Below are 27,997 nucleotides of genomic sequence, written 5' to 3' on the forward strand. Positions count from 1 at the left end.
TAGCCATCACTTGCTCCTGGATGAGGTGTTCTGAGTTGAAATATAAACCTGTGTTGGCAGGTACTCTAAGATTTGAGTCAGGAACAGACATGAAAATATGATAGAAGGAAGCATTTTCTAAAAACAAAGGCAATAGGTGAAGTTATGTCTTCAAAATGAAAATACTGATGACCAATGCAAGATGTCACACACAATTTTACATGCAAGTCACAGTGTCCTTTACACACACATACTTTTTTTGTGTAAAGTTTGGCTCTAAAGAAACTACATAAATGCGTATACTGAAGACTTCTTATAATACTTTATCGGGAATTGGAAAAGAAGGTCAGAGCATTCTGGGAAAGCAAGAGTATACATCCTATATGTGCTAGAGTGTTAAATATTATTTTAGAGTCAAGAAACTGGCCGTTTCCTGCAACTGCCCACTATGTGCACACTATTGAAAAGCTATATGTTTTCTGAATTTAAGTGAAGGGCTTGAAAGTTTAAGACTCTCCTTAAAAATGTCTTCTGTTACCAACCAAAAATTTCTTCAGGCCTACAGCATGTACTCTTTACAGAGCTTCACCATACTTTTGTGGTCCCGCACCCTGAGAAAGTGCAGTGGCCTGGGTCTTCATGTGGCATAGCTTCAAAATGGCTTTCTCTTCATCCCACCCTTCTCACAAGGGCACCACTGCTTTCTTCATCAGCTCCATTTGTTCTTTATGTTTTTGGGGTCTCCATAAGCCTCTGTGTCAATGTCTGCTTTCAGTGATCCTTAAGTATAATATAATGGTTCCCAATCTCATCACTCATTCTGTGAACTTGGAAAGCTCTTGCAGGAAGAGCTACTGTATCTGTAGTCTGGTCTGTCCCCACCACCACACTGGCTCTGCCTACAGCCTGCAATACCAACCCCTGAGAAAGGCTGTGACTCCTGAGCAGCTCTCTGCTGACCAGTCACAAGACAGTGCCTCTTAAACAATTACAAAGGATTCAAATTAAATAGTTCCTCCCTCATCCATAAGTTAACCTCACCTACGGGAAGCACCTGATTTACATATATGGACAACTGGAACCCCCTACAATTTTCCCCAGAACAGAGGCATCAACAAAGACCACTGCATCAGCTAAGGAGTTAGTACAGATCATAAGAAAGAGCTTTGTTATCTTTGGATTTATATGTCATTTACACCAAAAGTGGCAAAATGATGGGGAGATTTATTATCCTAACCTGTCGGCAGTATGTGTACAGACATCATGTTTGCATTAGTCTGTTCTCCTAGGAGATAGCTACAAAGAGGGGTGAAGGAAAAACAAACCCTGAACTTTGCCACCCAAAATGTACACACTGTAATCACCTTTGTTTCGAAAATTAAACCCATGCAGTCTGCCAAACCTTCCTCCCTTTTCCCATCTGCACCTTCTGTGTGTACCAATGAAGTGCTCTTGCCTGTGGATTTCAAGTGGTAGCAGGTGAGAGTGGTTTATAAATTCATTAAAAGCCTGAAATGTCTTAACTTCACCATTTGCTTCTCTGTATGCTTCTTTTTTATACTAACACAAACTGAATCATAAAGGGACATGAAATTAATGCATCTATGTTCTCAACCCATTATAAAAATCTTATTTGAACATATTAGTAACAATCTAAGAAAGGAGTAATTTCTTTAGTAGAAACTCTAAGATGTATTAAAATGGAAACAAATTAGATGGGGACAAAGAAAGCATTTAAATACAACTCTTCTGTTAAAAAAGTTAACGAATTCAGTTTTTATTAAAAAGACATAGCACACCTCAGAAAACAGCTTTACAGCAGCCCTGATTAAACAGAGATTTGATATTCCTTATTTTTCAATATCTAGACTCTGTTTTGCTGTACCCTGCACACATTTATGCATTTGCACAAAGATTTATATATCTACGTGAAAGAAATGCCACTATTCTTTGGTAGAACCCTTTCAGTGTAATAATTTTAGAACAGATTATTGTTGCTTCTGTGTCTATTTACCATGTCTTAGGCTGTCATTTTGCCAGCTGTTCTAGCTGTTGTACCTCTCCTGTTGGTGTATAAAAAAAATTGCAGAAATGGTGGAAAAGTGATTATTCAAAATGATTCATAATCTATTTTTTTGTAAATTAGATTATAAAATATATTTTCAAATGGATGCCTGTTCATGCAAGTCAAAACACTTTCTTTGCACAACATTACATAGGAAGTCTAAGTGAATTTATATGTTTTAACAAAACAATTGCAATGCATTATAACCACTTCAAACTACTTGGTGTACATTCCACTTATATGAAGTTGTAAGTACTTCCATCTTCTTTAATAGCAGTAGAAAAACTAACTTTCAAGCAACAAGAACGTTTCTTACATCTATTGCGGCTTCCAGTATTTTTCTACTACAAAATGTAAAGGTGCAGTACTGCTTTTAAAAGGAAACAAGAGGGTTTATTTTGAGTGGGTTTATGAGTTCTTAGCAATTACCTCATTGCTTTGTTAGTTTAGGGTTTTTGCTTTTGAGCTGTGTAACCATTTTAGTGTATTCTTTAATGAAATCCCCGTGTCAATAGCCACCATTCCATATTTAGCCATTCCACAAAGCTGAGTTCCGATTCTACTGTCATTTATACATGATATGATACGTTCATGAGTACTTGCATTTACACAAAAGACAATCCAAGTAATCAAAAATCTTGATGCTAGGTTCAAAATACTTGTGAGCAATAAATCAAGCATTAAATTAAATTAAGCATTTTAATTTATTCAAGCATAAATTAAGCATGTTAAAAGTTTCCTCTAGTTTTCATTCATTTCCACTTTTCTCTATTTGAACTAATAGTCTGACTCTACTCTGCAGGTATTTAAATAACAAATAGTATTTTTAGAATTTGACTACAGTGCTGATACATGGTACATTTCCTTTGTAGACTTCTAACTCCAAATACTACTAAGTAAACAGGATCTTACATACATATTGTATTTAAAAACAAACACAAGTCTGATCAGTTTTCCAGTCTACTCAAGGTGCTTTAACAAGTTTCTGAGAGAATAGCTGCATTTGTCATCTATTAATTTTGTCTTTTCATCTACTATATATTGTTAGAAAAAAAATGTAAATAAAACATCCAGCCATTTGGAAAACTGTGTTATTTAAATATAAGCTGTATGTTGAACGTCACTTAAGGTGCACCGCTTGTTTCCCCTGCCTTACCCTCTGTGGCAAAGGGCATAAAGTTTGTTCCCTTTACAAGAACTGAGCTCTGCAATTCTGTGGTAAGAATTACAGGACCTAGAGTGGGACTCCTTCACATGCCCAGTTTCAGTAGCAGCTGGAAGTTTGTCCATCCGTAAGCATCACTCCAGAATTCCAGCTGTGAGTCGACACTGGACAGACTTAAAACTTCCACAACACTTCTGCCCATGGAAAGCATTCTCAATCCTGCCATTCTATGTGACACAAAAAGGCGAAAATCTAGAATGCTTCGGCCAACACTAATACGTAGCCTAAGTGGCACTGACAAATCTTACACTGAAATCATGACAAAAGTTTCTTGAATCCTTCAATTTCCTATAGATTTATAAGACTTTGTTACTTCGTGTGGGTATTAATATCACTTTATGCAATGATCAGAGAGACTGTGGATGTTTTAGGCATTTACATCCATGATGCTGAAGGAAGGGAAGGCAGTGATCCCAGCAATAAGTAATGTGCCAGCTAATGGAAACCTCTGCTCCACACAAAGGAATGGAATTACTCAGTCCCTGCCTATAGAATCATCCCCAGTGTCCATACAAGAAGAGCTGTTAACTGCAGGTGATTTTTTTTTTAATCTTCATGCCTTAAAAAAAAAAATAAATAAAACAAAACAAACAAACAAACAAACAAAAAACTCCCACAAGGTAGAACTCACAGAAATCATTTTGGATATTCAGAATAAATACTTGGAAAATTGTCCTGCTTCACAAACACTCCTGATGGCCATACAACTGGCCTGACTGGGAATACTCTCACCCTGTAGCTGTGCAACACAGAAGTTATTATGTATTTCAGCGTAATGCCATTGCCCAAAGCCTGTCCACTTACACACGCAGCCACCAGCTTTATATGCTTCTTCACGCAGCTTTATATACTTCTTCATGTTGACCCCATACTGGAAATACGGATCACACTCTCACTAGAACTTACCTGTGGAGGCACGGAGTTAATGAGCCTCCCATGGGCCTCCTCACACTACAGCAGGCGGGAAGGTGAGTCCCGCTCGATTCCCACGGCTCCCGGGCAGGAGCGCGTCCCCGCCTCCCGCCGCGGCCGCGGCCGTCCCGGAGAGCCGCCCGCGGCGGGGGCGGTGTGGCTGCCCGCAGTAAAGATGGCGGCAGCGCGGCGTTGGCACTCCCGGCCGGGGCAGGGGAAACGGGAAGCACCGCCCTGCCGCCCTCAGCAAAGATGGCGGCGGCAGGAGACCGCGTACGCCAGGCCAGGGTCAGCACCGTGACGACTTTCACTTCCGGGTGAGCGCCAGCGGGCGCCATATTGTCTTGTCCGTGAAGACGAGGAGTGATAACGGGGGGCAGCGCGGCCGCGGAGCGGCGGCACCGGCGGCGGCGGGAGGCGAGGGAGCGCGTAAGTAGCGGGGCGGGCTGCGCACGTCAGCGCTCCCGGAGGGCCGGCGGGTGTCGCTGACCCGGGCTTCCCCCTCGCTCCGAGCCGAACCGGGAGGGCGCCGCGCGCCGCGGTGGCGGCGGCAGCTGCTCTCCGGGCCTGAGGAACCGGCGGCGCCGCCAGCGGAAACCGGCGGCCAGGACGAGAAGGGACGAGCCGGGAGCCGCTCGCCCTCCCCCGCCGCCCGTCCGGGGGGGAGGGGGGGGAGGGCGGTGCGCCGCGCATGCGCGACGAGGACGGGGGGGGCTGGCGGGGACCCCCGGGACCCCCCGTCCGGCGCCGCCCCCCCCGGCGGGGTCCCCGGCGGGGACGGGCCGGGGCCGGCACTGCGCATGTCCCGGGGCCGCCCCGCGCCGCTGCCGCCCCTCTGGCGGGGCCGGGAGAGGCCGGTGCCGTGCGCGCGAGCTCGCGGGGCCGGCGATCCTGGGATGCGGGATCCTGGGCCGTGCCGGGGGAGCAGCGCCCGGGGCTCCGCGGGGCACAGCGTCTGCTTGGTTTAGCCGGTAGCCCGGTTAGGGAAGCAACATGTGCACTGGGATTTGGTAGTTGGCTGCGTCAGCAGCCTGGCTCCTGCGGATGAAATTTATTTGTGGGATATTTGTGCTGTTTCATGGGTTTCGTGGCCGTTCCTATGAGTTCGTTCCACTGGAGGGCTCCAGAGAACTGAAATTCACACAGCGGCATTTGTCAGAGACCTGGACCGGTAGCTTGGCAAACGCAGGGTGTTTTTAAATGCATCCTCAAACAGATGATGGGTTTGAAAGCCTTTCTGCTTTCAGCACTTATCCCTGCAGGTTCTCCATACTCCATTAGACAATCCCACAAAGTTGTGGAAGTGAATTTTAATGGGACATGCTAGGCTTTGTAGTTATGGATGGAGATACAAAAGAGGTCCGAGGTCTTCTGTGAAGACAGGCAAAGAGAGCTGGGATTGTTCAGCCTGGAAGAGAGGAGGCTCCAGGGAGACCCTTAGTACCTAAAGGGTATGAAAGGTACTTTCTTATATGAAAAAGATGGTAAAAGACTTGTTATCAGGATGTATGTCCCTCTGCAGGAGGGAGAACAGTTTTAAACTGAAATATAGATTTAGAATGAGCATAAGAAAAAAAAAAAAAAATTGTAAGGGTGGAGAAACAGTGGAACTGGTTTCCCAGAGAAGTCTCACTATTGCATTTGTTGGACTGTTGGAAATGTCCAAGATCATGTTGGCCAGAACTTTCAGCAACATCGTTTCTTGTAAGATACTGGACTAGATGGCCTTCAAAGGTCCCTTCCAACCCAAACCATTGGATAATTCTATGATGTGCTACCCCAGCCGTAATTAACTAAATTTCTGTAACAAGTGATTATGCAGAGTATTCAGCCACTTTGGCTGTGTTTAGTTCTTTTCTAACAGTTAGACCTGTAAATGTTTTCAAGCAAACAATCTATTGGAAGGTGTGGGGTGCAGGAAACAAAGTTAGCCCTAAGGGCTTTGTTTTAAAGCAGGGTCACCCACCTTTCAGACGGGGGGAATGGTGGTCTTCAAAGCATAAAGCACGTCTACCAGCAGCCAGTATTCTAACATCATTTTCCAAAGACAGGGTTACAAATTCCAGCACAGTCCAGCCAAACAGCTGTACTGTTGGTAGGAGTAAGAAACCTCTTTTTGGAGTCCAGCTGCACTAAAGATGGCTCTTATGGGAGTGACGGATGCTGCAGCTCCCCCAACAGTAGAACAGAGGGGAACTGAAAGTCTTGGCTTTGTCCGGGGACGAGTTGCTAGGATTGCTGATAGACAAGCTCCTGGCTTTTAATTTGTGTGGTGCAGCTGCAAACCTTGTGTCATCTCTGCTATTACAGCACGACAATCTGTAGTGTCTTTGTCCCGTATGACATACAAACTCCTGCTCTGATAAGAATGCTTTCTATACCTTGGGCTCAGAGTTGTTGTGGGGCTAAAGAGTCCACAAATTTAGCAGAGATCCACGATTTTTTAGTGGTTAACTAACCTTATAAGCTATAGTGGTATAGTGGAGTCATAACCATGTTCGATTTTTAGTTAGGTGCAGGATTATTCAAAAATACAGTGGGAACAGGAGTGTCCAGTCACACTTCTTTTCATGACTGAGGTATGTGGTGATTCTAAGTCTGCTTTTGGTGATAAATAACATTTTGTTATTTATTTTGTTTTGTTAATTAAGTGTTCCTAATTTTCATCACTAGTTGATCTCTTATTAAGTGATAACTATATTTATCAGTGAGGGTAATATGTGCTCACGACTAATGAGGAGTAGTTGTCTATTTAGTTATTGGTACTCTTAATTTTTGTTTATCACATTTGTTGTTTATTAGAGCATGTTTATTGCAGAGGAAGTTGCGCATGGACCATTTCAGAAAAAAAATAATGCTGTGTTACAGGGCTAGTTGAAAATCCTGCATCAGGACTTTCAGTGAAATGATACGTGAAAAAATAATCAGACTGTACTTTTACCCCCCCCCCAACCCAGTAGAGTTTTGACTTAAAATGCCTAAGTTATGGTAATGTTTCTGTGGTAATAGATGTTCAAGCAGTGATTTTGGTACTTTATGATAATCAAATCATGTGTTTGTATTTATGTCTTAGAAATACAAAAAATAAGCAATGGGTACCTGGATGCCAATATCTGGTCCTTTTGCTCTTTTAAGAAAGAGTTGTGTTCCGTTCAGTGGATATGTGGATTTAAGTTTATAATGACGGACCTTGGAAGCTGTACTGCTGGAGTGACTCCCTGAGGAAGATTTATCTGTGGTTATTTATTTATTTATTTATTTATTTGACCTTTGTTCATGCTGCTTCATCTTGTTAGCGTTGTAAATATTAGATGTACTGATGTGTGAACCAGGTTCTGGAAAACTTCATGGATACTGAGCAAGCTGTTTTCATCTCTTCTGTTTCTGATTCTGTATTTTGGATCTTGGTTACACATTTGAAAAGCCTCTATTCTTCAGCTTAAGAAAGAACAGTATTGATGATAAAAAATACAGTGGAGCATATTTTAGTGATACACAACTATAAGTGAGCTGGAACATTTTACATGTTTTTTGACTTGACATTGTGCTAACAGATCCCAGCAGGCACATAGGTATAGCTTCTGGTTCTCAATAGGAGAAAAGATGCATAGTATCTGGGCATTAAATACCGGAAACAAGGTAGGGTGGTGCCCTGCATGATGTATGGAAATCTTCAGCCAATTGAAGGTGTAATGAGTGAAACAGAGTAGCAGGCAAGACAGTTACTTTAACTTTTTCTGATTTATTGCAGACTTAAGTCATGCCATAAATATTTGATTTTCCAATCAACAGCTGAGTAAAATATAGTAGTAAATATTAATTCTCCCAAGTAAAATCAAAGGTGGTATGTTTTTGTCTGAGTCATTGTACGCATTCGTTCTGGCTCTGAGTGAATGTGTTTGCAGCCACTGTAGTAACTTGCAGGATTCCTTCCTATGTGGGTGCATGGGATACAGCACATTTCCGGACTCCCACATCTTTTTAACTGCAGAAGTGTTCTGACTTACCTGGGTCTCCTATGCTAAGACCACCAGCTGATGATCATGCCTGTGACACCTTTTCTGCATTAAATTTTTCTTCTTGGTAGGGGGACTCCTTTGGGTGTACAATGCTATTTTGCATTTGCAGTTCTCTTCAGTTGCACCTCTTATGTACAGATTCTTACAGAAAAGTATCTTTGTATCAGTGACACAGTCATGGAAGAAGAGCTCAGTTTACATTTCCTTCCAGTTTGGAGTATTTTGAAATAGACATCTTTGGAGTTTGTGTCCATTACTGACTTTGGATTCCAGCTTGGTTGGGTATTGATAATACCATGGATGAGCTGCTCTTTCTAATTCCTTGGGAGAACTATGTGAACTGTTGGTGTTGTATCCCTATGGTTTTCCCATTAGTCCTTCCAACCTCATCGGTGATGTCATTGCTACCATGGCCCTGTTGAAGCAACGGCACAGTGGGAGGAAAGGGAGGGGGGAAACAGCTCTCCAGCAACACTTGGTCAGCTTGAACTCTTGGCAGTATTGACCTTATTCCTGTCTTTCTACTAACTGCTTTGATCCTAGTGTGGTGAATGTAGGATTAGATTTATCCTGCAATTCCACAAAATTCATTATGGAAACTCATCATAAGCTTTCAGTCACTGTGCCAAAACTTCACAGAGTCGATACCGCTACCTTGAATGGAGGTAAAAACCTTACATTATAGAATAATGCACCCACATGAGAGATCAACAAAGCAGGCTATGGATTTCAAGGAGCTCTGCTCCTGAAGCATCTCCATTTTCCTTTAGGTTCACCTTCAGAGCCTAAATATGAGATAAAGAAACTGCCCACAGAGTATGTGATGCTTTTGAGATCCTTCTCAAGATATGACATGGATGACTTCTGTAGCCCAGGTTCTACAAAGAGGATCAGAGATTAATGTGCCTTTGCTGCTTGTGTTGTCTTAAACTCACACCAAAAGATTACCTAGCTAGTGACACTGTTTAATAATACATTTCAAAACCAGTAATTGCAGTTTGTTGCAAACCAGGACTCCTACTTCTTGGAGTCTTTTCCATCAACCTAAATATAGGTAGACCTAAGTATAATCAAAAAATCATGGTTGCATTGTCAGGTTATCTTAGAGGATGTGGAACATCTGTCTAGCTATTTTTTGGTTGTTTGATTTTGTTTTTTGCCAAGATACCTGTCCTGTGAATGGAATGCAAAAGAGTGTGTTGTCTTTAAACCCTGGGGTACAAAGCTGTGAAGGGATTCTCCAAGTATGCATGATGGCCTGCTCTTTCATCTTCCTTGTTTATTTAGATGATGGATATTTCTTTGCTAAATACAATGCCTGTTTGGAATGCCTGCAAGACAAGATCTTTAGTCACCAGAAAAACTCCTGCAGCTGTGTGTTAAGAGTTCAGTTTGCAAGTAGAACTTGTCAGGCAATCTTGTGTCATACATTGACCTGCTCTTCAGGAATGATGAGTAGCATGATCAGAAAGGTGATGCAACAGCCTCCCCTCTGCGTCAGAAAGCTCTTGATTATGGACTGTGGGCTCTGAGGGTTCCAGAATTGTTAGTCTGCCTGTCTGCAGCGTTGAATAACCACACCATCAGACTGAAAATCAGGTCCAGTGATACCGATATCTGATGTAGGAGTTCCTAACCTTGGTCTCTTCAGTTCATGACACAGCAGAAGGTGTGTGCCATTCTCCTTCTAGTGACAGCATGACTCCTAGGCTGTCTCCTGATTTCTTGGAGTTGAAATAGTCTAGCTTCTAACAAATACTTGATTTCATATTCCAAAGAATACTTTTTCCTCATTTCTAAGATATTTCACTTACATGAATTTCCTGGTAAGCCATTCAGAATCTCTGTATCTGCTGCAGAAGCTGTTGAGCTGTAAAGTGTTCTGCATAGTTAGGATGGTGTGTAACATTCATATTGGGAAGAAGGAGGTTGTGAGAGTGGTGGGAGTTACTTAGAAGGAGCAAGAAAGTTTGTGCAAGATGCACTCATCATGACAGCTTGGTATGGTTAGTTATCTTCCTGATGCTTTTCTGGAACTGAGCTAACTTCCTAGGTCTGTGTGCTTCTTGTCTTGGACTAGCTGCATGAATTGAAGCAATTCTGATTATCCATTAGCTGTATTAAGTTTTGTGTGGGGGCAGATCTTGCTTATCTTTCCGGGGGAGTTTCTTGATATTTTTCAGTTCTGCTGCAGCCAATGTCATAAGGCATTTAAGGAAGATAGTATCTCCAGGGTGACAAGCAGGCTTTGTGTTTTGACATTCCCAGGACTGAGCCTTTCTCCCTGAGACTGCTCTTCTCTCCCCTGTTGAGAAGTCAGAGCACAGTTAGCTCTGCAGAGGTGCTGTTGAACTGGGAATGAATTTTGAGTTTGCACTATGAATCTGCTGAGGTAGGGTTGGCCAAGGAAGCTGAGTGAACCTGTTAGTCCTCAAGTTCTGTTGGTGGCCTTGTCTAAAAGATGGCCCCATCTTTGACATAAAGGGCCTTCACTAAGCACTGTACTATTGGCAAATTCTCAGGAATCCATGCTCTGTTTGACAGAGTTGAAAGAGTATATTCCTCTTGGAATTTGCCTCAAGATAGCTGTGTGTTGTGGGAAGTGCTTGGGGGAGTCTCCTAGAGTTAAAGGTGAACTTGTGAGTTATCACTCAAGACTGTTTACTGGTAAGTACCTTCTAAATGTGTGCCTTTCAGTGTGTGGTATGTCTGGACAATATCTTATTATGCTAATGAATAGGTTGAAGGAGATGCCTTTTTTTTTCCTATAAGAACAGGTTAGCATTGAGGTATAATTTTTAGTTGAGATGCATCTTAACCATCAAGGAGGGGAGTGGAAAGGTGCCTCTAAAAATATGTTCTTTCGCTTTACCCAAATAAAAGTTAAAGTACAGTGGTAGAGAGTTTGACACCACATTTAAATTTTTCTGAGTGCTGTTGGCTCTCAGAGGTTGATGGTGATCAAGGTAAGTCCTATCTGTGTTGCTGTCTCAGCTTTTATCATCAACAGGGGAGCCCTCACTAGCAGTCCTATCAAGGATGGCACATTTTCCTACCAGTAATTTGCTTTAATAAAATTTCAGCAGATTCTGGTCCATCCTTTTAACAGAAACTTAATTTAAAAAGGAAAAAAACCCAGCATGTGAAAGAACATATTTCAGAACATGTTTGCTCTTAAGAACTCCAGCAGGATTTTAAGATACCATGTGAACTTCCCATAATCTGTTAAATACCTGTAACTGAAATTAAATGTGAGCTGATGGGGTGTTTTGTTCATGTGATTGTGCTTCTGCATAAAACAAAAAGAATCCTGAATTGGCTTCTGTTTCTTCATTGGTAAACAGACTTTTAATAGATTCAGGTTCCTGTTCTGTGATCTGACATCAGGGAACAGCTCTTGAAGCACCAATAAACATTCTTTTGTTTGTTTGTGTGTGTGCTAGAGAGAGAGAAAGGCAGAAAAAAAGGCTATGTCCAATTGAATTGGAGGGTAGAAGAGCTAAGTAAAGGAACCTTAACCCATCATTATAAAGGAGGGGTAGTATCTACATTTTCCTTTGTAAGTAGGTGCCTATAAAATGGATCCATTCTTTGAAACTGTTGCTTTTCAAACTTCTTGTATGCTCTAGTGATGTCAGAATCAGTATGTGTTAATGACTCCTCTGTTACTGTCTTGCTTATGTTTGAACTGAGTTCATTTTAGCCAGTGTTCATCTCCCTCCCTGCCAACTTCAGTGGAAAATAACGCGTTCACTTTCACTGTGATTTGGATGCTCTGCTGTGTATTTGGCCTTAGGTCACTGGTGGGAAATTGAACTGTCCATTGTATTAGAAGAAGCATCTTTCTTTCAGGTGGTGCTGATTTAGGAATATGTAAGAAATAAAAACTCGTTTATTATTTGTGTGGCAGCATAGTATTGTCAGTGCAGATTTTAGTTAATGAGAGAGGACTTTGAGTCTCTTTTCTCCATTATTAATTACTACTTGTATCTCAGGTTGTTTCTTGTCACATACATTAGTACAAGAAGTTCCAGTTGTTTCAAGCCTTTAAGTTACTGGTTTGGTGGGTGAGAGGCATTGTTCATTGATTTTTTGTTTCCTCCTTCCCTGCCTTGATATTGCAGGTGAATCCCATGCAGTAATTGTAAAATTACTGCAAACAGGCTACATTTTCTCCACTGTGTTTTGTGAGTTCTTTGTAAAGTACTTTGTAAAGTGTGTGCCCTTTTCTGTTTATGGACTGAGGTTCAAAAGTGTTGGTTTTGGTAACTCTCACATCTGTTTTGTTCGTTACTGTATGATTTGACTTGATCTGTTTTTATTTTTGACACCTTTAAAATATCATCGCTAGGAAGGAAACTGTCAGTGGTGTCTGACAGGACAGTCCTGAGATTCTGTTGAAAAGTCCTTGCATACTCGGTAAAGTTTCATAAACAATACAAAGTTACATGGCCTTTATGTAAAAATACTAATATCAAATAGCACAAGTGCTTGTTTTGGTTACCTTCTAGAACATGTCAACTGCAAATGAAGAGCTAAAACCAGAGGGCATTTTGCCTCTGAAACTTAAAAGCAGATGAAACTATTAGACGCTGCAGTGCTTAGCAAAACAGTTCTTGAAGGCAATGAACCATCTTTAAATACCTGTAGCCTCCCTGTAGTAGATGAAAAAAATTATATCAAGTACCTTTTTCTTGTTTACCTTGTACCGGTTGGTGAAAACTTTGAGAAAATGCAGGAAAACAAGTGGAGAACTAAAAAGCAGGGGAGTCTTTTTCCCAGAAAATGATGGTGTCCTGCTGCTCCTGGTCACCATAGAGAGAGAGAGTGGTCCTAGAACTAAACTCCTCTGTTCAGTGGCTCTGAGCCACACATTTAGTCTTCAATATTAAAAATTTTGAATACGTGACCTTCTCTTTTAGCCTGTATATGTTAAGATTACTTCTATAAATATTTTAATGTGAGAATTCTATTCCTTCCATATCCAATTCCTGTTTCTGTAAAGCAAACGTTGCTCATTAAGGAAGATGAGTTGAAATAAACAAAAAATAGTTTTGACATATTTGAAATAGTTTTTTCATATTTGAAAAAGGGCTTCTGCATGTACAGTTGTGTAAAAAAGTGATGTCATTGCCTAAATGTTTGTGTAGTACACATTTCTGATTAGTGAAGAATGTTTTTACACTGAATTTGGTAATAAATCTGTGTACTTGAAAACCAGCATGTTTTATAGTTGCCAACCTATGAAAATCATTATTTCTTCAGGAAAACCGTAGAAATACAAATGCAGTACAGAATTTAAGACTTTCAAATACAGCTCACAAACTAAAATTAGCTGCTTCAAATAGTAGTGATTTAAAATTAGTTTTCTCTGAGCAGCACAAATTGAATTTATCAAATGTTGAAGTTCTTCAGGGTTTTACTCTGTTGTTGCTGTCTTGTTATAATGTTGTGCATCAAAATAGAAACCAGCTCCGTGCCTTGACCTATTGCTTTGCACTTCCCCACCTGATTTCTCTCCCCAGAGCAGCAGTAGTAAGGTGAGACAATCTCTCTAGGGCAGTTTGAAGACTGGGCCATATTATGTTGCAGAGCAGTGGATTAGCAGCTATGTATGCTAGCAACTAAAACCCAGCTGTGCTTTTTATTCTGGCCCTGCAGCCAGCTGGCACTGAGTGAAAGCCTCTGACCTTCCAAGCTAGACTGGACATGTCTTAACTGTCTGTGGGGTCCCAGGTCCATGCTGACGCCTGAGATGTACTTGGAAGCGCCTAGCGAGTGCGGGGTGGCCTGGGTCAGTGCTGTTCTCTAGTGGGGACATGGTGAGATCCTTCAGCACCACTTCCTGTAGGAGTGTGGACTTGGTCTCGGTGTCCTGGGGCATAATAACTTGCTGACAGGACAGCCAGGAGGTGAATGGATGCTGCTGCCATTTGACGTCACTGGCTGTCTGCTTTATCCTTTGGTCACCGTTTCAGATGCCATTTGGTACAAGCTGCAAGGTAATACATCTTTCCCACAAGATTTATTTGAATACCTTGTAAAATAATAAGGCAGTTATTGTCTTGAGGGCAGGTTTTACTGAGATGTGGAAGCATTTGCTGCCTTAGGCCTTGTTAATGATCCAACAAGTGTTTCAGTTTGTCCATAGTGAGGATCAAGGCCTGAGAACAAAGGGGAAAAAAAAAATGGCCAGAATACTAAGTGTCCGTTTCAATTGAGAAATAGATACATAATTGTGTTAGCTGGAACATGTTTAAAAAAATCTGGAATACTGAAGGTTTTAGGACAGAGATAGAACCAGTCTGGTAAAAATAAATCTCATCTAATCCTGTCACGTAAAAGCTGTGTGTAGGAGGTTCCAATTTCGTTGCATTTGTAGAAGTGGTCTTAATACTGTTACACTTTGATAAGAGAAACAGGTATTTAACAGTTTAATTTTTTTTTTTTTTTTGGCATTCAGTTATATGCAGAGCTGTCTTATAAATCATTAGCGAAAAAATTTAAGTCTTTTGCTGAGTTTATTTTAGTGTAATTCTGCAAACTTGTTGCAACATATTATATATTGAGGTAAAAAAGTGCTGCCAGAATTAGTGAAATTCATGTTTATTATTGCTAGTGTGATTTAACAGCTAGAAACAAAGGGAGCCGCACCATGAGGATGTGCAGTAGTCTTGAACCCCGTTTTTTTATAACTTTTAAGATGCAAACAAGTGTATTTTGACATTTGAAAGAATTTTTATTCTGGATGGAAAGATGAACTGAGGGGAGAAAGAAACATTTACTTACCTTTTTCTTACTTCAGCGTGCAAATAGTATTTGCAATTACTTCCTCATACCTTGTGTGTGAAATACGTGTCTATGAATACCTGGAGAGCTAGTCTAAGAGATCAGCTAAAATGTTTCATTAAGTGCATTCATAGCCACCCATACACTCAACTGGTGTAAAAAAGTTAGTTCCCTAGGTACAGATAAAAATGTGAAAAGAAAGAGACAAGAGAAGGGGTGGTGTCTTCACTTATTTAGGGTTTGAACAGCATAAAAGTGTTCATGAAATGGGAAAAAGTCTCAGTACTTAGTTTGGCAAGAAAAGATAGTGAAAATAATAAGGTATTAGGTAGGTTTTGCCCAATATTCCCCCGTTGCCAAAGTCGATCTGGTCTTGTTTAAAGCCCCCCCGCCCCCAAACAGGCATTTGTAACTGAATGTTTCAGAGCCACACGTGCAATTTTTGTACACTGTTGACATTAAGCGGTCTCAGAACAAAGGCAATCTACAGTTTTTGAAAGAAAAGATTTAATTTGACAGAAGTATGCAAAATACAAGCTTGTGTTCATCTCTGCATGGCTCAGTGCCCCTGATGTTGAGTGCAGTTCTTCGTGTGGTGCAGTTTTGTAGAGTGATGCTCTCTTCCTATGCAGTCATGCAGTTCCTTGGGCGAGTGGCACAAGATGCCTCTGCGAGCAGGTTCCACTCCAGTTGCTTTGTCCATGTGCCAAGAGCAGGCTCTGTCGGAGGGGAGTGTGTGTTCTGCTCCCTCAGAGCCACCGGGGTTGGTCCTGGCTGGCCACCCAAGTGGTACTGGCTGCTTTGAACTGGTTTGCTCCGAGGCAGAGAGGCTCTATTCATCTGTTCCGTATTGCACTTGGTTGTGAGCCACGACTGGGTCCTCCTGGGTGCTGCTCCTGTGACCTCAGGGAATGAATTTTTCTCTTTCAGTTTGGAGTGTTTGAAACAACCTACGTGCTTGATGTTTTAATAGTGTGAAGTCAGGGATTGTATGTTAAATTCCACGAGGATATATTCGTTAAGTGGAAAGCCTGTTGAGAAGTTCTTAACAGATTGGGTAGGACAGCGGGGGTCCACACTCAGTGCATTCCTACTCATACTGGTTTTTGGGAACAGCTTCTGGAGTGAAGTGTTCCCAAAACAGTGTCTGGTCTTTGTCTTTGAAGAAACTGTTGGGAGCAGTGCAGGTGGCTGCTCTCAGGTCTTCCACGTGTAGCAGGTTAGGTGTGTGCCAGAGATACAAATGCCTGGAAGGAGCTGTGTCGCGGTGCTGTTCCTCGCGCTGATGAGCGCGGCCACGGGCTAGCTCAGTCTCCTGCACCGCGGCAACGGGTGAGGTCGGGGTGGCAAACCGGGTGAGCCACCTCCTCCCTGTGGGTCTTGGTTCCCCTCTCAGCGACGGCCAGCAGATGGCGTATGCAACCCACGGCAGCTAATCAAAAGGCGGACTCCTCTGGGCTCAGTTAAACAGGATTTTATTCAGGGGGAGAGGCAGCACGGGGCTCAGCACTCTCTGACCCACAGCCCAGAAGAGACCCTGGGGGCAGGCGTGCACGAGCTTTTAAAGTGGGGTGGAAACAGGGGTGGTGACAACCGGTCAGCCAGTCACAGGGATCGGGGGGGTTAACCGGGGGTGTGAACCATGGAGCTGGGGACCAATCACAAAATGAGGGGAGGGGGTCTCCCGGGCCCCAGCCTATCACTCAGCACCCCTCCTGGAGGATTCTAGAAGCCAGGGAAGGGTCTCTGAGTGGCAGGCAGGCGACCACGAGGAGGGGGGGGGCGGGGATTGACAGCGACAGGTGCAGGGAAGGGATGAATGACAGAAAACGTCGGGTTTTACAATAGACAAAACAACAGATGCAGAAGGGAAAACCAATGCAGAACACAGGGGTATACAGCGAACTAAACCATTATAAAATAACTTAAAAATCTTACAAAAATAACTTCATAACTTAATAAAACAATTCTCACACCACCACATCTCCCCCTTTTTTGTTTTTTCAAGAGGAGTGGGACTGGAACGGAGGAGGGAGGTCAGTGATGCTGTGTTGGGTACCCCAGTTCATGCTCTTCTTCATCCGGATTTCTTTCTTCGTCTTCTGGGGTCCCCTCCAGCACCTCTTCCAACTCCAGTCCTTCCTCCTCATGGTCCTAACTGTGGGGGAGTGTGAGGTGGCGGAAACCAAATTATACAACATCTTTTTTAAAAGTCCGAAAGCAAGGATAACAAGTAATAAAACAAACAAACACAGCAACACAGTCTTTATGATGGAGGAAACCCAGCCGGAGATTCCCCAGTTGGTAAAGAGTCCGCTCAGCCAGTCGTCTGTTTCTCTTTTGATGTTGGTCACTTGTCGGATGGTGGTGTAGTTGTTCGGTTGGTGGACCAGCCATCCGACGACTGGGAGACTCAGGCTGAGCACTGCCAAAGCTCCGAGGGCTAGGTGGAACCTCCTCGGAGCGGGGAATCCGGCTCGGGTTGCTGTTATGAAAAACTGAAAGACACTAAACAAATATGTTACTTAAATTTGACAACAGCAGGGAAAGGGATGGCTCTGCCCGGAGCTGATGTTCAGCTCTCCTCGTTCAGTGTTTTCCTTTTTCGCCTCCACGCTGCCACGGTGACCTGCGGACTGTTGATTTTGCCAGATCCTGGGCTTTTGGGAACATAGGGCCTCACCCACTTAGCTGGAATCCATTTTGGTCCCGTGGGGGTGGACACGCAGGCGTACCCACGTCCCCACGTGACCAGATCGTGTGGCCCTTCTGTCCCTCCAGACCCAGGATCTCTGACCATGACCTGCGGTCGTTCTTTGACCCCAAACAGCGAGCTCGCGCCGAAGTGTCGGACAATGGGCGGATTGAGACCTTCGTAAGAACAATTCAGGAAATTAATGGTAAACAAAGCTCTGGCCAGCCTGACTGATGGTGACTCTGTCTTGAGGACCCTCTGTTGCTGATGTAGTACACGCTTGATGGTCCCATGGGTCCTCTCAACCATGGCTTGGCCTGTGGGGGAGTGGGGGATGCCGGTCTTGTGCTCCACCCCCCATTGCTGCAGGAAGCTACGAAGCTCCCTGGATTTATACGCTGGGCCGTTATCGGTTTTCAGTTCCCTCGGAATGCCCATGAAGGAGAAGGCGTGGATGAGGTGTTTTATGGCATCCCCGGCCTTCTCCCCTGTGTGGGCAGAGGCGAACACGGCTCCAGAAAAGGTATCCACGGATACATGAACATACTTTTGTCGTCCAAATTGTGGGAAGTGTGTGACATCCGTTTGCCACACCTCACAGCTCCTCAGCCCTCGGGGATTAACCCCTGCATGTAAAGTTGGAACAGCCTGCTGGGAGCATGATGGACACGCGGCCACGATCGCTCTGGCCTGTTCCCGCGTAAGGTGGAAACGGCGAACAAGGCCAGGCGCGTTTTGGTGGAAGAGCTGGTGGCTGAGTTTCGCCTGCATAAAGATGTTTGGCAGGGGGGCCATCTCAGCGGGGGCAGCAAGGGCATCAGCCTTCCTGTTCCCCTCTGCGATGAACCCTGGCAAATCGGTGTGTGATCTCGTATGCATCACAAAATAGGGTTGCTCTCGGTGGGAAACCAATCTAACTAATTTCGAGAGCAAGTCATAAAGTGCTATGTTGGACACTTCCTGTAAAATCGCCTGATCTGCTCTGGATACCACCCCCGCCACATAGGCGGAGTCTGTGACCAGATTAAAGGGTTCGGGAAACCGCTCAAATGCCCTAACGACAGCGGCCAACTCAGCGACTTGAGGTGATCCTTCCACCTCGGCAATATCAGCCTCCCACTGCTGAGTTTGAGGGTCCTTCCAAGTCAGAACTGACTTGTGGGACCTTCCGGACGCATCTGTAAAAACGGTTAGAGCCTTGAGGGGCCTCCTACTGCGAACCTCTTTGAGTGATAATATAAATTTAGTTTCTGAATTAAAAATTTTGTGGGCAGGCCGATGAATAGAAATTTGCCCAGTGAAGGAGTCCAGAGCGAATTGGAGTGCTTCATTCTCCTGAAGCAAGTGCTCCAACATAGCTTTTGAAATTTGGCCCGATCTCAAGCCAATTGGGATGTGAATACATTCGAAGTCAGAACCGGCCAACTCTCTGATCCGGAACCTTGCCTTCCGGATCAGCTCAGCAACCAACTCCTGTGGCCGGGTCATCCTCTTGGACCGATGATGACTCAGGAAGACCCACTCTATGATCAAGAGTGGATCATTCCCTTCACGGTCCTTCTTCGGGATGCTCTTCCATTGGAAGATCATCCCATGGAGGTGTGGCAACTTTCCCATTATTATGAATTTGAAAGGAAGCTCTGGGTCAATTCTGTGAGCTTGTCTTTTGGACATAGCGTCCTGCACCTTTTCCAAAGCCTTTTCTGCCTCAGGGGTAAGCGCCCTAGGAGAACTCAGCTCCTCTCCCCCTTTCAATAAATTAAAAAGGGGGGCTAGGTCGTTGGTGGTGAGACCTAGCCAGGGCCTTACCCAATTCAAACTCCCACACAGCTGGTGGACATCTGCAAGGGAACTTACTTTTGTTCGAATTGCCAATTTTTGGGGAACAATGGTCCGCCTTCCGATTTCGAGCCCGAGGTACTTCCAGGGCGGCATCCGCTGAACCTTTTCTTCCTGTAGCTCAAACCCTGCAGCAACCAGTGCATCGACTGTCAGACCAAGCACATGGGAAAGCATGTCATCATTCGGGGCGCACACCAGGACATCATCCATGTAGTGGTAGATGATGGCCTGTCCCGCGGCTGCGCGGACAGGGGACAGCAAGGAGGCCACATACCACTGGCAGATAACAGGTGAGTTCTTCATCCCTTGCGGGAGAACTCGCCAGTGATAGCGTCTCCTCGGGGCTTCCCGGTTGATGGTGGGAACCGAGAAAGCAAAACGTGGGGCATCGTCAGGGTGCAGAGGAATTTGAAAGAAGCAATCTTTTATATCTATTACAGCCAATTGCCAATTTTGGGGGAGCATAGTCGGGGAAGGCATCCCAGGTTGGAGAGACCCCATGTCTTCGATAACATTATTAATTTGGCGGAGGTCCTGAAGGAGCCGCCACTTGTCCTTCCCCGGCTTTTGAATCACAAAAACTGGGGAATTCCAAGGGCTGTCGGTTTCTACAATGTGGCCCTTGGCCAATTGCTCCTTCACGAGCTCCTCGAGCGCTTTTAATTTAGGTTTTGAAAGCGGCCATTGCTCCACCCAAACTGGTTTGTTCGTCAGCCAATTAAGTTTCTTGGTGGGACGCTCGTCAATGGACGCTGCGGAAATTTCCACTGAGGGGTCGGGTATGTCAATTTTGACCCCCCATTGTGACATGAGATCTCTGCCAAGCAGAGGCTCCTTATAATCTAAAACAAAAGGACGGATGTTAGCCAATTGTCCTTTTGGCCCCTTAATTTGCACTATGCTCCTGGATTGTCTCGCCAATTGCAACCCTCCGACACCTTGAACGTGTCCAGCCACGTCCTGCAGAGCCCAATGTGACGGCCAATCCTGGGCTGGCACAACAGTCACATCTGCCCCGGTGTCTAAAAGACCAGTGATGTTAATTGTTTCCCCGCCCACTCTGAACTCACAGTCTACCCGGGGCCTTTCTTCAGTGATGGCTTGCACAGGGCAAGCCACCGGGGTGTTGTTCGGTCCCCGGGTAGGGATGATTTGTGCGATCACCTGTCCCTTAGGAATAAATGTGGGTGGATGGGTGCAGCGCAGCCAGAGGACGAGATCTCCGGGGTTGTTGACGAGAACCCCTGGAAGAATCTCGACCTCTTGCGGGGTGTACTTACAGTCCCCGATGATGACAAGCTCCTTTCCTTGGACTGGCCAGGCTCCTTGTTCTTTGGTGTTTATGGAAAGGAAGGTCCAATCCGCCATCCTCAGATAGAGCGCTTCGGTGAGCCGCAGCCGATAAGGTTCATGCCTTGATGATGTTACTAAAATTGGCTTTGAAAGGTCATGGTCAGTACTGTGTGTCAAACCTGGTATGTCATGTCCGGTATTATTGTCTGTCTCAGTGAAAGGCAGCGTATCATTGGCGCTAGATGTTTCTTCCCCCTCCCCCGCTGCTTGGTCCGCCCTATTTCTATCTTCGCGCCGGGCGGACCTGCGCTCCCCCCTTAGTTTAACTGTTGGGAGCTATCTCCCGACCCTCCCCTGTTCCCACTCCCCCCGCCTTCCCCCCTTTTCTTTTTCAAAGCTTCAACGGCATCCCGCAGTGGGCAGGTGTTCGCCCAGTGCCCGGGCTCCCGGCAGATTAGACACCGGTTCTTCTGGGGCACATACGGTCCGCGTGTCGGTCCTTGGGTGCCAGACACTGCTGAAACTCTTGGTGTTATTGATTTCCCTTCCCGGTCGTTTCCCTGCATGTAGGGGACCTTTAGCTGACACACCCTGAGCATATCCGGAAGGGTTGGAGGGGGGTCCAGAGGGAGACTCAAAATTGCACTCCGGCACATGTTATTTGCATTTGCAAACACCATCTCCCTCAAGATCCCATCCCTTACCGCCACTTCCATTACTTGCACCTCGATTGCTCGGGTGAGCCGCTCGACGAACTTAGTGAAACTTTCCTTGGCCCCCTGCATGATCTTGTAATAGGGTACGACCGGGCTGTCTGGCACCATTCCAAAAAATGCGGAGACCGCATGCTCCCTGGCAATCTGGAGGGCTTTGATGGGGATATCTGAGGTTTGGTCCGATGGGTCGGCCCATCTCCCCTCACCCATAAGGTGTTCTAAAGTGAGGGGGTTCCCGTTGTCGTCCACCGCAGTCTCCGGGTCTCGGAGGAGACTGGGCAAGGCCTCCCTGAGTTGCTGCCTCCATGCTGCCACCCACAGTTTGAACTCTGTTGAGTCAAGCAGGCAGGAGAACAGCTGCTTCAGGTCCGCAGGAATAACGACAGCAGCATCGAGATCTGAACGGAGCAAACCCCTGAAATAGGGGCTGTCCCGCCCATAATCTCGATGGGCCTTGCACAGATCCCGGATGGTGGACTGGGGGAACGGGTGATGGATCGCTCGGACCCGCTGCCCTCCTCGGGAGCCTTTATAAACGACTGGGGATACCAAAGGAACAGGGGAAGGTTCATGCATCCCTGCTGGCTCAGGCCCTGGCCCCGCCCCCTCCGGGCCCAGACCGTGGGAACCGGAAGGGGGAGCGTGGGAACCAGCAGGGGGAGCGTGGGAACCAGCAGGGGGAGCGTGGGAACCAGAAGCCCAGGAGGCAGGTCTTCCGGCAGGGGGCGTGGTTTGGGAACCCGATGATGTCATGTGGGCGTTCCCGTGGGAGGAGTAGCTGGGAGGAGCTGTGGGAGTGGTCTTGGAAGAGGGAGGAAGCATGGGTGGAGTCTTTTGGGGGATAGGAGGGGCTGAGGAGAGGAAGGGGTTGGGCTCATCAAGGGCAGGAAGAAAGGGATTGAAGGAAGGAGGGTAGGGGGATGGGGAAGACCGTGCCATGCGGTCTCCTCCATCTTGGGGATAAGGGGTAGGGGAGCCATTTTGTGGTTGGGGAGTCTCAGCTAGACTAAATCTAACACGAGGTTTATTAACTGGGTAAGATGGGGAAGGGTGGAATTCTTGAGCATCCCGGCCAGGGCTGCCCAAGAAACCCCGAGCAGTCTGGCTAGGACTGCCCGGGCGGGGGGGTCGAGAATTCCTGGGGGAGCCTGAGCCAGCAGGTTGGGGTCCTGCTGCTCCCTTCAGAATTCTCTTCTGGGGACAAGGAGAAGGGACGGAGGGACAGGGAGAACAAAGGGCAGGTTGTCTTGGACGTGGCTGTTTCTGCACTTTCCTATTCATTTGTGTAACAGCAGCTGAAAGCTGCAAAGCCAAACTGAGGAATTTGGAGACTTGTTTGTCCCCTGAGAGTGCCAAATTATGGATTTTGTTTTGTACAACCGTCCAAAACTTGGGGCTGTACACCTGCTCCGGGGACACATGAGGAAAGTGCAGGAAAAGCCACCTCACAAACCCCTTGAGCTCGCCCCTCGAAACCTTTAACTGGGCGAGCTCCACAACCAACTTAAAACTATAATACACACCTTTTTGGGCAGCGGAGAGTTTTGCGCCCATCTCTCCGAAACCGAAACCAAAATAACAAATCCCCCTTGCCTGCTGCCCACTCGATGACGCCCAGACAAAAGCAAACTTAACAGAAAACGAACGCGGAGGTCACTCCCCTAAAACCGGGCAAAACCTGAAACCCAAACCCGGGGGGTCCGCACCGAAAAATAAAATCGCAGTGTCTAAAACCCCTGTGGACACTTCCACCCAAAAGACAACTGCCCGAAACTTAAAGTTTACAAAACGAAAAAGAACAAAAGAGCACCCCGAGGAGAGTAATCCGCAGGGGGATGAGGCTAACCACCACCCCCCCGAGCTGCGCAGCCTGGGATCCCCCCCACTCCTGGAGGATCCCTCCCGAAATTAGGGTCTCCACACCGGGAGCACCCTCCGAAAGTAAGCCCCCTCACGAAGAAGGCTTACCCCCTCCTGGGATGCGATAAAGCCTGGGGTCTCGAGATTAGCTGCCTGAAGAGGACCTGCTGGGCGCTTCAGGCTGTCCTCTTCGTCCCTTGGGAGCGTGATCTTACGAAGCCGCTCGACCAAGGGTAGCGGGGCGTCCAAGGACTTTTCTTCAGGCTCTTGTAGCCTCAGTCCGTGCCGCGGGGTCCGCCTCGTGTCCTGAGGGTGGGGGCCCCACGTTGGGCGCCAACCGCTGTCGCGGTGCTGTTCCTCGCGCTGATGAGCGCGGCCACGGGCTAGCTCAGTCTCCTGCACCGCGGCAACGGGTGAGGTCGGGGTGGCAAACCGGGTGAGCCACCTCCTCCCTGTGGGTCTTGGTTCCCCTCTCAGCGACGGCCAGCAGATGGCGTATGCAACCCACGGCAGCTAATCAAAAGGCGGACTCCTCTGGGCTCAGTTAAACAGGATTTTATTCAGGGGGAGAGGCAGCACGGGGCTCAGCACTCTCTGACCCACAGCCCAGAAGAGACCCTGGGGGCAGGCGTGCACGAGCTTTTAAAGTGGGGTGGAAACAGGGGTGGTGACAACCGGTCAGCCAGTCACAGGGATCGGGGGGGTTAACCGGGGGTGTGAACCATGGAGCTGGGGACCAATCACAAAATGAGGGGAGGGGGTCTCCCGGGCCCCAGCCTATCACTCAGCACCCCTCCTGGAGGATTCTAGAAGCCAGGGAAGGGTCTCTGAGTGGCAGGCAGGCGACCACGAGGAGGGGGGGGGGCGGGGATTGACAGCGACAGGTGCAGGGAAGGGATGAATGACAGAAAACGTCGGGTTTTACAATAGACAAAACAACAGATGCAGAAGGGAAAACCAATGCAGAACACAGGGGTATACAGCGAACTAAACCATTATAAAATAACTTAAAAATCTTACAAAAATAACTTCATAACTTAATAAAACAATTCTCACACCACCACAGAGCTGGTGTGCCATTGCGAGCACCCCTGACTGCACTGCTGGGCATCATCAAATTCACAGAGGGCTGGCTCTGGAGCTTCACCCTAAGCAGGCTGTGGAGCTCTGCTGCCTGCCATCTGTATCTAGGGCAGCTGCTGCCTGCTCAGTGAGGATACATACAGCATGGCAAAAAGGGTTTCTCATGATTTTAGGGGACAATGTGGTAATTGTGTGGTCGTGTTTATTTTTCTTTCTCAGATTTCAAGGTATATATTACTTAGAAGTTAAAATGTGTCTGTACAATGCACAACATGCATGTGGGCACTGTCTTGTACCTGTGCAGTTCTCCTGTGCAATCATTAACAATGTGTTTTACCATTTGGTGACTTTTGTCTTGCATAACAGCCTTGCATGACACTTGTTTAGAGAAATACACATCTTCTCCCTAAGAAGCAGGCAAAGATACCAATCATGCCTTTTATATTTTGACTTGCTTTAAATTGCGTTTATTGCCAGATGAGATCTTGTCATACAAACTTGTCATATCTCTCCTTGAACATCATTTGGTAGTTAATTTCTTTGTGAGAATACAGAGAGCATACTAGACTCCTGAAATCTTACAGTAATATTTCAGATATTACTCTAAAGGATGAACCATTTCCTCCAGCTTAAAATACTAAGCCAGCATTGCTTCAGCTTGCTTTGCAAGGCTTAACTGTATCAGCAGTTATGTAAGTTTCAGTTATGTGATATTTCATGGGCATCTATTTAAACATACAACTATTATTTTTAGTTGAAATATAGACTATATAAAGACTTAAAAGATGTGGGATCAAGGTGGACAACCTTGGCAGCAATGGCCTTTGAACCAACAGCAGTGGATGCAGTCATTTCAGCACCAGCAAGATCCAAGTAAGTATATAGAAAGCTTTATGGATTAATTCTTTTAATGTGTTGTCATTTAAATTTTTTCATCTTCATAACAGAGTATGACTCATAGTTGCCTTTGTAGCTGCTTTCAGGATAATACATTTATGATGCTTTTCTGACCTAGAAAACATGGAAGACATACATTGGTTCCAAATGTTTTGACATAGTTAATATATAATACACAAATACAGGCAAGAAACCTGAGTTGTCCTACACAAATATTACCAACATTTTGCCAGTCATACAGATCAACATTTAGACCTCATTTTCCAGATCTGTATCCCTGTCAGTTCTTTAGCCAAGCTAAATCCTTTGTTTGAGTAAATCTGCTTTTTTATTCAGTACCTGTGTGGCAGAATTATTAATGCAGATTATATATACAGAAAAAACCCTCACCGGAAGACTAATGGAGTTCTTGATTTAGATTACAGCAGTGATAATCATGACCTCTTGTTTGGAATTTATTTTCCCCACCAAAACCACCAAATGCTTTAAGCAGTAAAACAGAATATATGTTAAATTGAGAATAAGGTGGCAAAAATTCAAAATATCAAGAGAAAAAGAGAAATGGATGAAAGTGCAGGGGTCTTTAATACTAAGGCAAAGTGATCAGGCATGTGGGTTTTACTGTCACTTTAATTTCTGTTAAATTCACTGGAGAGTTTTTCTGACTTGATAATAAGCAGAAGACATACTAATGTTCTTATCTGAGAGTGCAATTTATTTACTGGTAGGAATGGCAGTAAAGAAAAAAAAATGGGAGAGAGAACTGTAACATAATATATATGGCAATGGTTATACAAAGAGTGTACGCTGAAAAATATTTTTCTATCTATGTATCTTTTTTACTCTCAGATCTTTATGAATTTATAATTTAAGGATATGTATATTAATTTCTGATGTCAAAATTAGCTCACTTGTGAAAAAAGCACATTACTGCCACCCATTCAGTGCTAATGTGAATGTAAATAATCTGCCTTATGACATTTTGAACATGTGCAGAGAAACTGTACTTCAGCAAGTCTGTACACTGACATTTGTTTCTGTTACTGTACACTGTGAATAAGTTTAAATGGTGCTCACAGTGCTTGCTGAAGGTAAATGTTGCCCATTTATCTTGAGCAGTAAGACATGTAATTGAGAAACAGTGTTAAACTTCAGACATGTGAGTTCTAACCTTTTTAACTTCCTCTGTTTATTTTAGGCCAGATTGACTGGGCTGCGCTAGCTCAAGCATGGATTGCTCAGCGAGAAGCCTCAGGGCAACAGAACGTAGTGGAACAACAAGGAATGATGCCAAACGGACAGGATATTTCAGCAATAGAGTCTGGTCCAAACAACCATAATAATTTTCAGGGGGATCCCAATTTCAACAGAATGTGGCAGCCGGGTTTGTTTCCCTTCCTGTTCATTCCTTTTTTTCGTGTTTCTTCATTTTATTCTTGTCAGACATTTTTTGGTATGAACATGCCCTGTCCCTCAGGCTTCAAAATCCAAAACCAGTTGACTTATTAATCACAGCTCCTACTTAGAGAACTACTGTTGCCTCTCCTGTAGTGTAATACCTGCTTCTGGCATGAACTTGACATGTAGAATGAGTTCAAAGTATAACTGATGCTGGCTTTAGATGTCTTAAAATCTTTAAAAAGGGAGATTGGCAAAATTCTGTATGAAAAATATATTTTTTTCATGTTTCATATACTTAGGATTTTTTTAACTTAGGTATCTGATTGTCAGCATTTTTCAATCGTTGTTAGGTTGACGTTGATTGGATTGTTCTGTTAGTGTTGATTGTTTTCAGTAATTGTTAATTTCCTCAAAACTTCATTTTTTTTCCAAAAACTAATTTTCCTTTTAAGACTTCACAAGATACTATTGGTAAGAAGAATGGGATAGAAATGATATTTTCTGCTAAGAATTTTTCTGAAATTGTTTTCTGAAAGTTGGATTATGAGTATATAAGTTCATATGCTTCAAGTTGCATTATAGTAAAGTATAATGCAATTATACTAAAATATAATGCAATTTGAAGCATATGAACAAGATAGTTAGTAAGCCTGTGTGCATGTCTTCAGTTGTTTTGGGGAAAACTGCACTTCATGCTTGAGTCTGTTAATGGTTGAAAGAATATCATTCCCAGTTTTCACTGTCACTATCCAAATTTATTAAAATGCAACATTTAATATAAGTAGGCTTAATATGTTATTGGTAGTTTTTATACATGTGTAATAAAAGGGAGATAGCCCTGATGTTTCACCTACCTACCTGCACAAGTTATTGTAGGTACATGTAAGAATTTTAAACTTTTCTATGTGGCAGAGTATATTCTAGCTGTATTTCTATACAGTAAGTAGAAATTTTCACAGAAATAGAAATGCTATGATAACACTTTTTAGTTGCTACAGTAATGGATCCAATTATGATGCAGATGGGAAGGACAGTAAAAATTTTTTAAAAATGTGCTAAAGGACAGGGTGGAAGGGAGGAATTAGTGTGAGAGGCTAGATACTAACTAATTCTGTTATTGGTGCGAGTTACAAGGCAGCTCTGTCACGGTCTATTAAGTATCTGTATAGTGAACATAAATTTGGTCTTTTTAAGGAGTCAGTCAAAATTTATGGCCACATG

The 27,997-nt window shown here is 44.7% G+C and overlaps 1 protein-coding gene across 1 annotated transcript in view; it reads left to right on the plus strand.

Annotated features, from left to right (window-relative positions):
* Window positions 1-4,475: 4,475 nt before the first annotated feature.
* The window catches only part of PNISR (PNN interacting serine and arginine rich protein), a 35,366-nt gene continuing 11,844 nt past the window's right edge, over window positions 4,476-27,997 (plus strand). Inside the window, exons 1-3 of the mRNA XM_040059464.1 lie at window positions 4,476-4,610; window positions 25,233-25,351; window positions 26,574-26,759. Of these exons, the coding sequence (XP_039915398.1) occupies window positions 25,264-25,351; window positions 26,574-26,759 (274 nt within the window). The 5' untranslated portion in view covers window positions 4,476-4,610; window positions 25,233-25,263. The remainder of the gene's footprint in view (window positions 4,611-25,232; window positions 25,352-26,573; window positions 26,760-27,997) is intronic.

Source organism: Hirundo rustica, chromosome 3, assembly GCF_015227805.2.
Source record: "Hirundo rustica isolate bHirRus1 chromosome 3, bHirRus1.pri.v3, whole genome shotgun sequence".
NCBI lineage: Eukaryota > Metazoa > Chordata > Aves > Passeriformes > Hirundinidae > Hirundo > Hirundo rustica.